Consider the following 16,688-nt stretch of genomic DNA (forward strand, 5'->3'; position numbering starts at 1 on the left):
CAATTTTATTTATTTTTTAATATTTTTTAGAAAACAATTTTCCTGATTTTCCCCTTATTTTTCCTATTTTTCCCTTTCTTTCCCGATTTTTTTCCAATCTTTTCCAATTTTTTTCCAATTTTCTTTTTTTTTTCCTGAATCTTTTTTTGATTTTTGTTACTCAAGGGGGAGGTAGTATACCCCTTATTACGCCATATTCACAATCCAAAATGAGATTACTCCTATGAAAGGGAATACTTCAACTTTCTTTTTAATGGCTATTCTAAAATATCACATTTTTGTAGAGAAAGATAACCCCCCAAAAGAAAGCACAAAATAAGAACAATAATAATAACCACAATCAAACAAAGAATGACATTTGAAAAAAAACATGAGTGAAGCGTTCTTATAATAAAGGACAATAGTGAAGTGATAAACACAGAAAAGAAACTTGCCAAGAACCACATAGATTGAAAACACCAACATAGATATTTGTGTGTGGTGACATCACACTTACTTGTAAGAGTTGATGTTTTCATAGCTAAATTTCAATAAGTTGTGTACTGGTATAAGGCAAAATGGAAGATGGATTCCTTTACAATAGTACCGGTAGTTATTTATATTTTAGATTTGAAGAGAATTGTATCCTACCAGGAAGCACTGTTGAATGAAAAGTTACCTAAACAATATAGTTTGGCCTTAGGATATCAAACGCTGGATTATCATTGCCATGACATCAGCCAAGCTTCCACGTCAATTATGCTCTTGATCAGTAAATGAAGTGTTCGATTCCAAAACATCCATAAGCAAAGTTCCGAGAAAATTTCTCATGATCAATTTGAAATGAAACTCAGTCATATGGTACTATTGTGTACTGGGATGACATAATCACTCTTATTAAAAAAATCCAGGGTCCATAGTTTTTGTGTAATTAATCAATCGGTTAAATCAAATCTGTGGATGTAGAATGTTTTGGAACCGAACACATTTTTTCTAAGGCTCGATCTAATTATTTTCTCATAGGAAATGTAAGTTTTTGATTCGTCAATATGCATGCATGAACCATCCAATCTCTCTCATTCTTTCTATTTTTCTTCTGCGATTCGTAATAGAATTGTCTAGATAGACGGTGCTATATAAATGCCTATTATTATTATTATTATTATTAACTTAGTACTAGAAATTAGAACATTCTTCAAAGAGGTCAACTTTGATCTAAACTGGATATGGCATGTTTAGGAACTGAACTCTTCTTTACATTATATTTTATCACTTGACGAAGTGTGACGAACCGTCGTGATCTTTTAGATTCCTTGTTGACCATACATTGCAAGACAAACAAATATAACTAGCGATATTATTTTCGATACTACATCTGCAGTGAGTAATATATTTAGCATTATTGAACTCTTCTTATACTCTTTTCAACCTAGGTCAATGTGATGGTTGAAGATGTTAACAACTGTGTTCCTACTTTTGGACAAGACATTTTGAGTTTCAATGACGTTCTCGAAACAACCGCTATTGGAGAGCCCGTTGGTACAGGTGAGTTCTATTTTCTTTTGTACGTATTATCATCATCATCATCATCATCACAGTCCGTTTTTCCAATGCTGTGGGAGTGGATATTTCATTTCCCTTTGCAGCATCCACCTGGGTGAGGCCCAGGGTGCGTTCAAGCGATTTTTGAACAAACATGAATCGAAAAGCAAAACACGATTACTGCGGGAGATCGTTCAAGCGATTTTTCATCAACGGTAGCTGCGACCATGAAAATCTCAGAATCTCCGTTATTTTCAAACAGGGCTATTTTTTTTCCACGACTGTAATGTTTAAACCATCTTTCATCATCCTTTTGATAAGTTCTTAATCATTTCATTGAAATTTGCGTCATACTTTTCATCCTCAGTTACGGCTACCGACTGTGACGTGGGGCCAAACGCGGAGCTGACCTACTCCATCACCACCCCAAACAGCGGCTTTACGATCGGCAGCGACACAGGGGTCCTCTCCCCCGCCGTCGTCTTGGACTACGAGGAAGGGGACCGCTACTACACCTTTGCCATCACCGCCACCGATGGGGGAACCCCCCAGCTGAGCAGCACCGCCACCGTGGTCATCTCCATCGCCAATGCCCCGGAGGCTCCCTACTTCACGCCGCCCTCGTACAGGTTCAGAATGGACGAGGTTGCACAGGTCAACTATGAAGTGGGAACGGTGTATGCAAGCGACGACGATGTAAACGACGTGCTGACCCTTTCCATCGATGGTGGAGATGGCACATTCAGGATCGACCAATTTGGTAAACTGTCTCTTCATCTTATGTTCAGTACTTAGTTGAGATATTACTGAGTATTCCTTGCATACTGCAACCTTAATAACTGGTTTGGTATAGAACTTTAAATGTTAAATTGTAATCCAACACATGTGTTTTCATTAATTTTCCAATGTCCAGTATTTTCTCACTCTGGCAAATTAGCTTAGGCTTTTTTGTGTACAAAATAGCTAATTCTAGGTGATTTTCAGGCCCTCTGATCAATTCTAACTGGCATCCCTGGTGATAGGTCAAAGTAAAACAAAAGTTCCAGGATATGTATCACCTTTACGCTACCCTAGGGGCAGTGTCCAGGGGGGTGTTTTAAAAAGATCTTACTTAACTCCAAGCTCGACTTAAAACATTATGTAGAGCCATTTGTAGCCTTGAAATAAAATACATTAAAGCAATAAATTCGAGTATTTTAGACTTTTTATAAATTCCAAATCAAGAATATGAAATTTCCTTGATAATAGAAAATATGAATGATTAGAATCAACATTTTATGCCTTTTAAAATAGCTTTTACAAAATATTTCATAGATGCTAAACAGCTTTCCATAAACGTAAAGTCTAACTTAGAGATAAGTTAAACTTAGGATCTTTTTAAACACCCCCCCCCCCCCTGGTGTCACAGTCTAAGTATTATTTGTAAAGGCACACTGTATATCTCCAAAACCTTTTAAGGTAAGGTGTTATGAAAATCCTAATGGAGCTTTCTAACTCTTCAATCTGTATCACTTGCAGGAGTTATCTCTGTGGCCAGAGCAGCAGTCGAATCTAGCTATATGTTTGCTGTCGTGGCTAGCGACATAGCGAACAACGAAGCCAATGCCACCGTTGAAATCTCTGTCACCGATCTCAACGACAACATTCCAATATTTCCAGAGTGTGATAATTACAGAGGAGAAGTGTCTGAAGATGCAACCATTGACACAGACGTCATAACGGTGAGTGTAGACGGTATCGTCTGTTGAGATCTAGAAGGGCAATTTCATTTCATTTATTTATTTAAGCACGGAGGCCTACCTCAGCTCGCGGACTGTTCGTCCGTAGGGCCGTGCATATACATAAAAAACATACGATATCAAAATAACATATAAACAACATAATTCAATATAACAATGATAACATAAATATATACAAAACAGATATAACATACACTAAAAATACATATGAAATATCTAAAGGGGACGGGGATTACTCATTAATGGCTCTTGATTCCATATACTTATTTAGATTGCGTTTGAAATTCATAATAGATAACTCACATTTAAGTCCTGGTGAGATTGAGTTCCAGCACTTTGCACCGAAATCTCAAAACGTGTTTTTGATTTAGGTACAGTCAAACCTGTCTATAGCGACCACCCAAGGGAAACACAGAAAGTGGCCTTTGTAGACAGGTGGTCTTTGTAGACAGGTTCTTTAGTACATGATTCAATGAGAAACCATTTTCAAGGGAAACAACAAATGTGGCCTTTGTAGACAGGTGGTCTTTGTAGACAGGTGGTCACTAAAGCAGGTTTGACTGTAGTAAGAAATTATTAATTGAATTTCTCATATTATAATTACATTTTTTTAGTTCAAATAAATCTAGCAAGCAATAACTCTGAATCAATTGATGGGTGAGTTTTGACATTCAAAATAAAAAAACATGTGCTGGTATCAGAACAATCGATATTATTTCATGAATTACATATTTCGGACCACTTTGGTCGTTTCGTTCGGTGGCTAGCATCTCGCTACGCTGCACTGGTCGAACGATATGGACCCGCGAGCGCAAGAATTGGCCTGTCGCTGCTAGCCGGCGGGAGCACTGTTAATTGTGTCTCCACCCCATTGGGGTTATGAAAGCGGAGACCCATGGTTTCATACCTGCCTGTCTACCAAGTTACCATGCATTATTTCATTTCATTTCATTTATTTTCCATTAAAATTCAAAGTAAAATACATAACAAATTAACAGCAAAATCGGAAGGACCCCAAGAAAAGCAAAGCTTGTGAGAATGGGGCCCTGTACAAAAATAAACATACAAGCAAATTATTATAACAAACATTGTAAAACTTATCAAAACAAACATACCCCCACCCTCATTCATTCACATGCACACAGACACACCAACACACACCACAGGCAGAACATTGTACAGAAAAATCTACTCAGTGCACATCATGTGTTTAAACAATAACTGTTTACATGAATATTTAAACTTTGTTAGGGTTGAACTACTTTTTAAATTATAAGGTAAGGAATTCCAATCATGTATACCCTGGAATCTTAAAGTATGTAGGGTCAAGGAAGTACATACAAAGGGGTAATGATAGTTTGATTTATTTCTGGTTTCGTAAGAATGGTAAAAAGAATTTGTTTTAAACATGTTATTAAATATTGATGGGAGCTCTTGTTTATGAAAATTGAACATGAAGACTAAATTGTTTAATTTTATGAGGTCAAAGACTGGCAAACATTTCAAATCATAAAACAAAGGAGCACTTGAAGTCATATAGTTAGAATTAGTAATTATACGAACAGCACGTTTCTGAAGAATATGAATTTTATATAAATGAGTCTTGTAAGTATTACCCCAAATAACATTACAGTAGTTGATATGTGGTAAAACAATGCTGTTGTAAATAGTTAATAATATATGTTTCGGCAACGTCTTTTTAAAGAATGACATGATACCAACCCCCCTTGAAATTTTTGAACAAATATGGGTAATATGGTGGTGGTTATTTTACCTGACTGCTAAGAAAGCTTAAATGCCCTGATAATGAGGATTAATGCTTAACCAAAGGGCACTAGCGCATCGACTTGGTTTTGAACCTGTGTCACTGGATTACGAGACCACTGCTCTACCGACTGAGCTATCGCGCCTCTTCGCAAAGGGAGGACATTTTTCGTAATAAACCTGTTTTCCAATATCCCGGACTAACGTTCAACATGTTGTATGCCACATCTTGTTCCTCCGTAGGTGACAGCGACAGACTCAGACCAGGGATCCAACGCCGAGATTAGTTACAAGCTCTCGTCTAACAGTGATGCAAGCCGGTTCTTCCGGGTTGACCAGAACGGCCTCATCACCACCAATACCTTGCTGGATCGCGAGACCACTGCAGTGTTTGAGGTGACAGTTGAAGCAGAGGATGATGGGAACCCCGCTCTGACAGGGTTCTGTACGTTCACCGTCGAAGTGACGGATGTGAACGACAACTTCCCTGCATTTCCTTTCACGGGATATCAAAGTAAGCAAAGTGGCAATATCATTATTTCTTGTTTTTGAAGAAAAAAAAGATTTTTAAAATATTTTATTTAATTAAAAATTTGCAAAGGAAAATAAAGCTTTTTTGTCACAGGTTAGTAAAGTAAGCAAAATGGCAATACCATAATTTTTTAGTTTAAGAAAATTAAGTTTATGGCTAAAGAGTTTTTTAACCTCCTATAGTTCCATAAACTCTAGTTGTGGGTCACATAAATCGTATTGCAGGCCAATTTGGGCTTCATGCATTTCAGTTGAACGTAAGATTTCAAACAGCCCCTTTACCTTTTTGAAAAGTGATAACAATGGCCCTTGAAAATACATCCTTGCTGACATTGTACTTTGATGTGTTCTATTACAGCTTCAATATCAACCAGTGCAGCATCTGGTGATGAAGTAATAGAAGTGCGAGCTGATGATCTGGATTTAAACTCAGATTTGACATACTCTCTAAGCGCTGCAGATGGTGGTGAATGCGATACTGGATATTTTACCATTTTCCCTGCTACTGGAAGCATCATTGTTAGACAAGACCTTACTCCACTAATAGTAAGTGACACTATGACTTGTATTCATTAGGATGGGACTGAGTAGTTTAACTCAGTCCAGTTATCTATGGAGCATCAAGTATCAGCCTCTTTATTCTGTACAAATTACTATTATTCTGCAACAAAATGAATCAACGATATTGATTTCCAGAAGTAGGGTTCAAGAAAGAATTATACAGCTTGATTTTACGATGCCATGATTTTTTTAATACGTTTACTTAGCTACAGAAATTGGTTATGTTAAAGTATTTTCATTAATGGAATTAGGTTGACACCCAGTGCTCCATAAATCAGTGAAATAAATCTGCCGCCTTAAACCCAGACTAAAGTTAGTTCGCTGAATAAAAAATGTACCTCAAGTTAAAGCAGTTGGTAGAGGTTTTGTTGAAGTAATTGTATGTTTTATTATATCAAGGACAATGTAATTTCAATAGTGAGAACTTTGCACAGAATGATACTTAAAATGTTCGAAAATAGAGGGCGAAGATGGAATCAATTCCTAGAATAGTGATGGTTCTTTTAGTGTTGTATACCCAAAATAAAATTTACTGATTTTATAGAAGATTTCAGAGATGAGCCGGATCACTCAGGTAAGAGAGAAAAAGACAAGACAATGCATGAAAATTTCACCCAATCTCATTGACTTTGGAAATTTCAGTTAAATTAACCAAATTTGTTACTTTTGAAAATGTATTTGTATCATGATCGTAACTGTTATTTTGCATGGGCTGGACTGGTTGCGGTTGATGCTGAACTTACTTCTTGACATGTCATTTCAGGAATTTGGAAGCCCAAATGAACAAGATTGCATTGTGACGGCAACCGATGTTGGTGGCCAAGCTACTGATGTTCCCGTACAAATCGACGTTAGAAGCAGCGATGACGACACCTACCAAGTCCCAACGTTTTCTGCTACATCGTATCAAGTCACCATCAATGAAAACTCAATGTCACAGGAAGTCTTACTGGTGTCTGTTTTAGGAGCTGCCCAAGTTGGATTCAATATCATTCGTGGGTCACGCCCATCCACCAACTACAATCGTAATTTTGGCTTGAGTAACGATGATGATGAGTTCACATCAAGTTACATTACCGTGTTGGAGGCTCTTGACTATGAATCTGTTACACGGTGAGTTTTTCCCAGCACCTTTGAACCATGTCACCTGTGTACGACACTTTGTATACTTCATTTTCATTTTCATTTCAGTCAGTGGAAAAAATTACCTGTTTAGGTCTGGAGAAGCTTGCAGCACTGCAAGTGAAAGCCGACCCAAACAGATGATTTTCCACCAATTGTGAAGAAAGAACTAATTAACAAGTCATATTACCAATCAGATGAACCTCTTCAGTACATTTTCATTTACTCAAATCATTTTTCTTGATGTCGTCAATCTCTCTTGGGACTCTAGCTCATTACCTGTTACTCCTTTTCAATCGCTCATTTACGAAACTAATTTCAGTTGCTGCTAATCATAATATAATTAGCCCGCGTACATCTGAGTATCTGGAAAGTAACTGAATGTGGTTAGGTGGAATTTTCACAGGTGCCTCAAAATGATTTTGCACATGGTTGTTCGAAATATGGCAAGAAATAGCTGAAGTGTTGGACCAAACTTTCCTTTCACATGTTTGTTTTGTTTACTTCTAATCAGCAATGATTATCATGTTTTTAATTTGCAGGTACGATTTGATAGTAACAGCTAGGTACCCAAACTCGCCCTACACCGTGGAGACCAACGTAATCATCGACATCCTGGACGTCAACGACGAGACACCCATCTTCCCTGCATTCACATTCTATGGAAACATTGCAGAAAACCAACCACTACCCAATTTAGATCCTGTCATTACATTGGAGGCCACAGATTCAGATGTAACTCCAGAGTTCAGCCAGGTTTGTACTGCATCATACTTTGTTGTCGTATATATTCAACCCATTTTTATGCCTCCGCAACGAAGTAGCGGGAGGCATTATGTTTTTCGGTTGTCTGTCCATCCGTACGTCCCGTTCTCGTGATCTCAAGAACTGATTGATGGATTCCCGCCAAACTTGGGTCATGTATGTATCTTACAGAGCCCAAGATTAAATGTTGGGGTCAGGAGGTCAAAGGTCACAGGGCTCATTATGTATGCAAAAAAAGCTCGTGATCACATTATCATTAGAACCAATCGACGGATTATCATCAAACTCAAGACCTGTTTCTACCTTGCTGAGCCAATGAACTGATTAGATTTTAGGGTCATGAGGTCATACATGTATATGAAAAATAGAATGTAATCACAATATTCTGAGAACCAGTTAATGGATTACAATCAAACTTGAATTTTAAAAACTTGCTTCTATTTTGGTTTGTGAAATCGCTATATGGCGGAGGCATCCTTTTCGACTGTGCGCAGTCGAAGATCCATCTACAGAGATGCCAACTGTTCCGTTTTTGCCGTATTTGTTCCGTTTTTTCGCTATGAATACGGCAGTACGTTTTTAATTTTTTTTTTTTTAAATTTATTTATTTATTTATTTATTTATTTATGGCCTTACATAATGCACACACCCTCCACCCACTTCAAAAGAACCGCCCGCATCAATCATTCTGAATACTGACAGAACGCTTTCTGAGTCTCTTGCGGCAAGTTCTCTGTGGTACACAAGTTTTGCTGCTGCCGCCGCGTGCCACATTTGTTCATGCAATAATCGGTCATTCCGGCCAAGGCGTTTGTGTATGCGAACTCTGAAGCGATGCCTGTGGAAACAAATGCACGTTTGCCTTTTTAAAATGAGACAAGCTATTCATTACTGTTCACCCTCTTGCAGATTGTGTACAGTATTGACGGCGATCAGACGGACTTCAGGATCGATGCAAACTCGGGAGCAATATTCGCTATAACTGAATTCGATCGGGAAGCTGTGGCCGAAGATACCATTCCACTCACAGTCATAGCATCGGATGGTATCAATGAGAGTAAGTTTGCAGCAGGAGTTCAAACAAAATCTGGCTGGTTCAATTCAATTCAATTCAATTCAATTCAGTTCAGTTCAGTTCAGTTCAATTCAATTCAATTTAATTCAGTTCAGTTCAGTTCAGTTCAGTTCAGTTCAGTTCAGTTCAGTTCAATTCAATTCAATTTATTTCAACCATAAAAAATACATATAAAATAATTCAAATGGAAATATAAAAACATGGTGTTAGGAGCCCCAAAGAAGTTTGAATACAAACTTGTGGTTGGGGCACCAACCATGACATATATATCAAGAAATTAAAAAAAATAAACAAAAAAACATTAAAGGTAACACAAATGTATACAAGAAAAAGATTATAAAGACCTATATATGAGCATAAAATATTTACAGCAAAGCACCAGCCATAAGCCCACATGGGACTGTAACCTCTCGTGTTTTAAATGCATCCATTTCCTGTTCTTGGAGATGGGTTAGGAAACGATGAAAACACACATGAAGGTCTCATCAAGGTTCAACTACATAGAATCAGACTTGAATGGGACAAAATGAGATCAGACCTTTAAAATCTGAAGATGAAATCAATTCCAGTTCATGTTTCCTTCTACTAGATATATAGCACTGTTAAAAGAGAAGGTCGAGTTCTGGGAAGAGGTGACAAATAATTTGTGAGCGTTATCATTGTATTATGCAAGTGTGAAGAACATCAAATAAAAAATGTTCCTGGAAAAGCATGGCTTTTCAAATGTATTAATAATCTAAATATGGGATGTAACATCATCGTAGTCCCATATACATCTTTCTGTGTACAGAGCTTGTAAATTTTCCAAATTTCTTATCATTTTGATGATTCCAGAACCTTGCACTACACACTAATACTTATATGCTAGATGATCAACCTTTTCTGATCGATTCCACAACGTTTCTTTCACAATGCAATAGCATGACCAGAACTCAACTTTATCTTTAAAGCTAGTGCTGCTGCGGCTGCTACTACTACTACTACTTCTACTGCTGCTACTACTACTACTTCTACTACTACTACTACCTGCTTGTCTTGTTCATCTTATTGTTCTTCTTCTTCTCCTTCTTGCTCTTCTTGTTCTTGTTCTTATCGACCTTCTTCTTTATCCTTGACGATTTTCATTTACTTCTTGCTTTCTTTTTTTACTTTCCAGGTAGGGCTACTGTCTTCATTACCATTGTGGATGAGAATGATAACCAGCCTGAGTTCAATGGCACCTTCAGCTTCGATGTTTCCGAAGATGTAGAGATGGGTTATGAGATCGGCATGGTCACAGCCACAGATGCAGACATCTGTAAGTATTGGTCGTACGCCACATGGGCCGGTGAAGATGGCTCTGCGGGCAGTTTCGTACTCTAAAAGAATTCCCAACTTTGCCTCTTGACCAGAACTAACCTTATCCCTAGCCCTTACCAAACTACATTTGGCATCTTAATCTAGTGTTGATAAAAGTGAATCAGTAACATTGTTTAAGGTTGATGAAAAAAGTATGTAAGTTTTGTATGAAATGTTACTCATTATATTCCTTATACCGTACTAACCCTCTAACATGCAAAAAATCCTGGAAAATATTTATGGTTTTCTTTTAAGGTGTCACCTTGCGACACCCTCTAACAGTAAATTCTCCCAATCAATTTTTTGAATTTTCCCAACCTTTTCTCCATGAAAATAAAATAAAACAAGCTTTTAAAAATCTGTCAAAACTTCAATGTTTGGAATGGTATATAGAGCCAATTCATTGCTCTGTGACGATTTACATTTACCTAAAATTGAATTAAATTATAATAATATAGTTGGGAGAATTAAGAAATTGAGCAGATCAGTTTTTCCCAATTTGTATCACTAATAATGGTCCGTTTCACTCAAAATTTCAGATTATCTTTAATTGTACAACCTCTCATTGAAGTCAGCACCTGAGCACCATTTTCTCTCTTCTGAACAATGTTATAATGTCCCTTTAAGTGAAAATCGATAGTTGTTTTTTTTTCTTTGTACCTACCGGGTATCACAAAGTGAGTGTGTATTGCAATGATTAAACCATGTCTTGAAAGATAATTCATTATATTTCTTCGTCTTCAGCCGAGGACTTGGAGTACTTCATCAGTGGAGGCAACGTTGGCGGAGCCTTCACAGTGGTCGCCAACACCGGTGCCATCCGCAAGGCGGGCGTCCTGGACTACGAGTCGCTGACGTCGTACTCGTTGGACTTCAGCGTCAATGATGGCTTTAATACTGAGACCACCACTGTTGTTGTCAATGTCATCAACGTCAATGATGTAGCACCGCAGTTCGGGGAGTCTTCCTACTCGGTCACTGTGCTCGAGGAGGACGATTCCGATATTCCTAGAGTCCTTCTGACGGTATGTACGAAGTGTGAAATAAATATAATGTTGGAAGTTGATCGATGGTAGCTCAATACAGTGGCCTCTGTAAATATAATCCGCTCCAGGTATTATCATCATGAATTTTAAAATGATTCAAATGACATCACAATACCTGAAATTTTCAAATGCAATTGTACATTTCTATGTCTTCTAATAATGTTATAGGGCATTGTTTGGGAGCCTAACCATGTTTTCATGTAGCCTATGGGAATTTTATGACTTGTGTAAAGAACATATTGGGCATGTACATGGATACTGGCTTATTAAAGTCAAAGGGTGGTATTCTCGAAAGCGGACTAACTTTAGTCCATGGTTTAATTCTCTGACTAAGTATTGAATGCCAAGTGTCCATATGAATATATTTTTGAATAATTTGATATGCCCCTAAATTACCATGATAACTTTATTATTTTATAGTTATATTGTTGTTTATCAATTATGTTATTAAATTTTATTTTAATTTAGTGACAGATTAATTTTTTCAAAAACATATTCATATGGACACTTGGCATTCCATACTTAGTCGGAGGATTAAACCATGGCCAAAGTTAGTCCGCTTTCGAAAATACCACCTAAATTCTTTTTTGGAACACACGTTATGACTTGGGCCTTATTTTGACAACTGTTGTGCAGGTCGCTGCCACTGATGGAGATGCAGATGCGGTTGCTGATGCGGTAGTCTACGATTTGCTCGGAACCGGAGCCGGCACCCTCTTCACCATCGACCCCCAGACCGGCAACATCACCCTGACTGGCGTGCTGGACCGCGAGGAGATCCCCCGCTACGTCCTGTCTGCCATGGCGACGGATGACAACGGAAACGGACTCTCCAGCTACGTGGATGTCATCATCGAAGTGGAAGACATAAACGACAATTTCCCTTTCTTCCCCGATCAGGAATACGTGGGCAGTGTCGATGAAAACATGCCACCGAGTAAGTCGTTCTATTTTACTGGAATCTCTCTATCAGGCCTGATAACTACCAGATTTACATCGGTTTCTTGATTTTGTTATTTTTTCCAGATTTTCTCCTGATTTTTTTTTCTTCCCGATTTTTTTCTTCTTTTTCCCCGATTAAAAAAAAAAACTATTTTTTTACGGATTTTACCCCTATTTTTTTTCCCCCCGTATCCATTTTTTTTTTTAGGGCTCACTATCTCCCCTGCTCTATCCATGAGCTATTTTATATAGTCTGAAGAGTCAACAAATTTTTATTCCTGCTCATGTCTATCATCAACCCTACAGTTTTTAAATTTGATATGTACTTCTTGAAATGCATCTGTATTATGGCATTGGGGACTCTTATAAAGTTCATAGGGCAGCCATTTTAACCCTCGGATTACTGAATGATCTCACCCCCATAGGTTATTTTACAGGGACAACCTGGTTCCAGTTGGTGATGGGTAAATAATTTGGACGCCTTTCAGTTGAACTTTGCTAGTAATGCAATATTACTTCTTTAACCTAGACACATTATACATTGTAATATCTCAATCAATGTCATTTGATGTCATTACTGTTAATAATAATAATATTCAGCTTTTATATACTGCTTAATATATCTCGGATGTCTCTAAGCACTTTACAGATGTACTATTACCCCGGTCATTGGATTCAGTGCATGCCTGCACACACTGTGTGCACAATCTACACTCCCTGGGGACCATTCCAGTGAGGCGTGACTTGATGCTCAAAAACTGTTTGACCAACAATGGCGGTCGCATCCTACCGGGTACCCATTTTAACACCTGGGTGGAGAGTAGCAAGTGTAGGTTAATATCTCACCAAAGGATATTACTACCATGTCAGGATTCAAACCCTTGACCTTCGTATCTCCGGTCAAGCGCTTCAAACCACTCGACCACGACACTCCCATTGTTGGTATTCATATCTTTCTCATGTCATTGATGCCCTTGTTTTGATTATTTCTTGAACAGACACCCCGGTGCTGGCTGTGGTTGCTGAGGATCCAGACACTGCAGATAACCTGGTATATTCCTTCCCCACCCCAAACAGCGACTTCAACATTGACCCCGACACTGGAGAAATCACAACCGCGATACAGTTGGATAGAGAGACTCCGCCTTCTGAATACGAACTTGAGGTCCAAGTTACTGATGGAACTAACACAGGTCAGTGCGTGTGGCATTGAAAATAAATTCTGTAGAACCTGTATATAAAGACCGACAACCAATGAGGAAATCCTTAAAGCCCACTGCACTACTGATAGCTACTTGCGCCCTCTATATAGCAAACAATGCCTAACCGGTGACCGCTGGTCCCCCATGATCCCCTTTTTCTTATGTTAATTGAGAGCTGATTTGATGAGATAACCACCTGTCAGTGACCACGCTGGGTGGTCTAATCCCTTCTGGCCAAAGTAGTGCAGATTGGCTTTAAAATCAAAATTTGAAGCATTATTAGTAGGTATTTTTGTTATTTATATATTCCTATTGAAGTTTCGTTTATTATTAAGTTATATATTCCTGGATATTAGTTAATGAATATTACTTAAAGATAAGCTTGAGCTCTGGTTATAAAAAGAAAATGAATTCTCACAGAATCAAACAAAATTTACAATGAATGTTCAAGATTACAAATAAATGTCATTTGCCAAACAATTTTGATAGAAAATGTATACTGGCTGAGTAATGAGCATAGAAAAATAAGGAAATCAAGGTAAGTAGCCCCGACACCATTTGTGTAGTCCCACATACATTTTTCTGTGTACAGTGCTTGTTACTTTACCAAGACTGGGCCAAATTTATTATGATTTTGATGACTCCAGAACTTTGCAGTACACACCAATATTTGTATGCTACATGATCCATGATTCTGATCCATTCCACACCTTTTTTTTCACAATTATCTCATGACTGAACTCAACACTATCTTTAAAAATAATGATCCATATTTGTTTGCATGAAAACCGCAGCCACTACACCAGTCATCATCACCATCAACGACGTGGACGATAACAGGCCGGTGTTCACTCAAGACCCCTTCCCCCCTGCCTCCGTCTTGGAAACGGAACCCGTTGGTACGACCATCACCACCGTACAGGTCACCGATCCCGACGTTGACCACATGGACAAGGTCGTGTTCACGATCAATAGTGGAGATGATGCTGACCTGTTCAGGATCGTCCCGGACGCAGCCACGCTCTCAGGACTCATTCAAGTCAATAAGGTATGTTGTACAATCATTCCAATACATGTGGGAACCCAGAGCTACCAACTAGTACAGATTTCCTATAATTGGTACGGAAATTAACAATCATTACGGCAGTACGGAATGTTGTCTAAAATTATGGATTACAAAAAACAAAAAAGTCCTGTGCAGTATGGCGGCCATCCAACACTCGCTGAGAAAGACGAAAAAAATAGAAGCCAATTTTCATGGAAACTGATGTGTTGTGATGACCTGAAAATTAATATTAAACAACTTTGTGTGAGTAAAGTCACCAAAAATTTCAGATAATCATGCGCACAGTGTTGGCATGCCGTTTTTTTAAGATTCATAGTGCCGTATAGGAAATTACTGATTTATTCCCCAAATTACTGATTTTGGACCTTGTGATTACTGTTTTTCTGTTCTGGATGTTGGCAGCTCTGTAACTGGGTTTTACAGGCCATGATGGCGACAACTGCTCCGCTGTCAATTTCCTTCATTTACAGCATTCTTTACTTCCTCTCGAGACGAAATAATATCCCTAACCCCAAACCTCACCTAAAACACAATTGGGTGTATAAAAACAAAAACAAAAACAAGTATTTCATGATATAATATGTATGTATTTAAAGTAATATCTTCTGTATTTGTAACCTATAATTTGTACATGGCCTCTCAGGAAATCAGAGTAATTAAATACTGACAGAGTTACCCTGTTTAGATAAAAACAAATAAACAAATAAAATTACAACCCTTACTAATATCTTGTACATTTGCTGATTTATAGACTATAGAAATTGTCACCGGAGCAAATTTTGGATCATGGTAGCACGCCTGGGAGAAATTAGAGAATTCAGTTGTTGATGGGTGAAAGCACTACAAAACATACCTATGACATTTTCTCAGTTTATCACAGTTCAACCAAAATGAAGAAGAAAAATAAACTAATTATTGTCTACATGATTTTGATTTTTTCAGAGAGTCATCTTTATGTAACACGAAGTTTGAAAAAAGATAAAAGACATATTTTCTGAGCTTTTTAAAGAGTTGTTATCATGTGATATAGTCCCATTGCTGGAACTGATTTTTAATGGCATTTCCAGCACTGTAAGTTAATTAAAGCAGATTGCTTTTAACCCTGTTATGTCTAAGAATTCACAATCGAGGAGGCGCGATAGCTCAGTCGGTAGAGCAGTGGTCTCATAATCCGGTGACCCGGGTTCGAAACAACCAAGGCGATGCGCTAGTGCCCTTTGGTAAGGCATTAATCCTCATTACCAGGTCCCTCAGAGAGGACCTAAAGCCGTCGGCCGTCTGGTTGCTTACTTACAAGCATTTGTGCTTTCTTAGCAGTCAGGGAAAATAACCACCACCACCAACCACCACCATCTATTTCATTCTTGCCATTGTTTTCCATTCTCAAATTCAAGAAAAAAAATGATATATGTTTGTTCTTCATCCTGTCAAACAATAGCCTCTGGACTTTGAGAGTGGGAATGCGAATGACTTCACGCTGACGATCCAGGTAGAAGACTCTCAGGGCACCATCGGTACCCCCCAGACGACGACCATCGAGATCTCCATCGAGAATGCCAATGACCTCGCTCCTGTGTTCGAGGAGGATATGTACGCAGGGGCGGTGTCGGAAGGTGCTGATGTCGGAAGCCAAGTGGGCACTTTCACCCTGACTGCCACCGATGGGGATGAGCCGGGTGGAGTGCTGAAGTAAGAAAGAAGTCAAATTTTTCAGCATACATAATAATAATATGGTTATTTATATAGCGCCGGTATTCGTCAGGCTCTGATGCTCATGGCGCTTTACACAAATTACCCTGGTCGTAGCCGAGCTGCCAAAGTAACTTGCGCTCAAGCATATCAGGTATCCATTTACATCTGGGTGGAGAGTGGCAAATGTAGATTAACGTCTTGCAAAAGGACATTAGCGACGGGACTTGAACCCCGTACCTTGTGATCTGCAGTCGGGTGACATATCCACTAGTCCACAACACTTCTAAATCCTGTCCGCTGGTGGCATTTTCACTGTCTTGTAAC

The 16,688-nt window shown here is 38.4% G+C and overlaps 1 protein-coding gene across 3 annotated transcripts in view; it reads left to right on the top strand.

The window, feature by feature from the left end:
• Positions 1 to 16,688, top strand: part of LOC589984 (neural-cadherin) — a 62,012-nt gene that overhangs the window by 21,015 nt on the left and 24,309 nt on the right. For all 3 annotated transcript variants that reach the window (XR_004062242.1, XM_030975365.1, XM_030975366.1), the window contains exons 6-19: positions 1,413 to 1,524; positions 1,889 to 2,281; positions 3,040 to 3,242; positions 5,268 to 5,538; positions 5,914 to 6,101; positions 6,880 to 7,229; positions 7,781 to 7,994; positions 8,913 to 9,060; positions 10,235 to 10,375; positions 11,161 to 11,441; positions 12,099 to 12,399; positions 13,403 to 13,597; positions 14,401 to 14,654; positions 16,111 to 16,361. Coding sequence is in view for 2 of the 3 variants with exons in the window: in XM_030975365.1 (XP_030831225.1) it covers positions 1,413 to 1,524; positions 1,889 to 2,281; positions 3,040 to 3,242; positions 5,268 to 5,538; positions 5,914 to 6,101; positions 6,880 to 7,229; positions 7,781 to 7,994; positions 8,913 to 9,060; positions 10,235 to 10,375; positions 11,161 to 11,441; positions 12,099 to 12,399; positions 13,403 to 13,597; positions 14,401 to 14,654; positions 16,111 to 16,361 (3,302 nt within the window). In the remaining variant the exon portion in view is untranslated. The remainder of the gene's footprint in view (positions 1 to 1,412; positions 1,525 to 1,888; positions 2,282 to 3,039; positions 3,243 to 5,267; positions 5,539 to 5,913; positions 6,102 to 6,879; positions 7,230 to 7,780; positions 7,995 to 8,912; positions 9,061 to 10,234; positions 10,376 to 11,160; positions 11,442 to 12,098; positions 12,400 to 13,402; positions 13,598 to 14,400; positions 14,655 to 16,110; positions 16,362 to 16,688) is intronic.

The sequence above is a fragment of the Strongylocentrotus purpuratus genome, unplaced genomic scaffold, assembly GCF_000002235.5.
Source record: "Strongylocentrotus purpuratus isolate Spur 01 unplaced genomic scaffold, Spur_5.0 spur5_scaffold_8, whole genome shotgun sequence".
Lineage (NCBI taxonomy): Eukaryota > Metazoa > Echinodermata > Echinoidea > Camarodonta > Strongylocentrotidae > Strongylocentrotus > Strongylocentrotus purpuratus.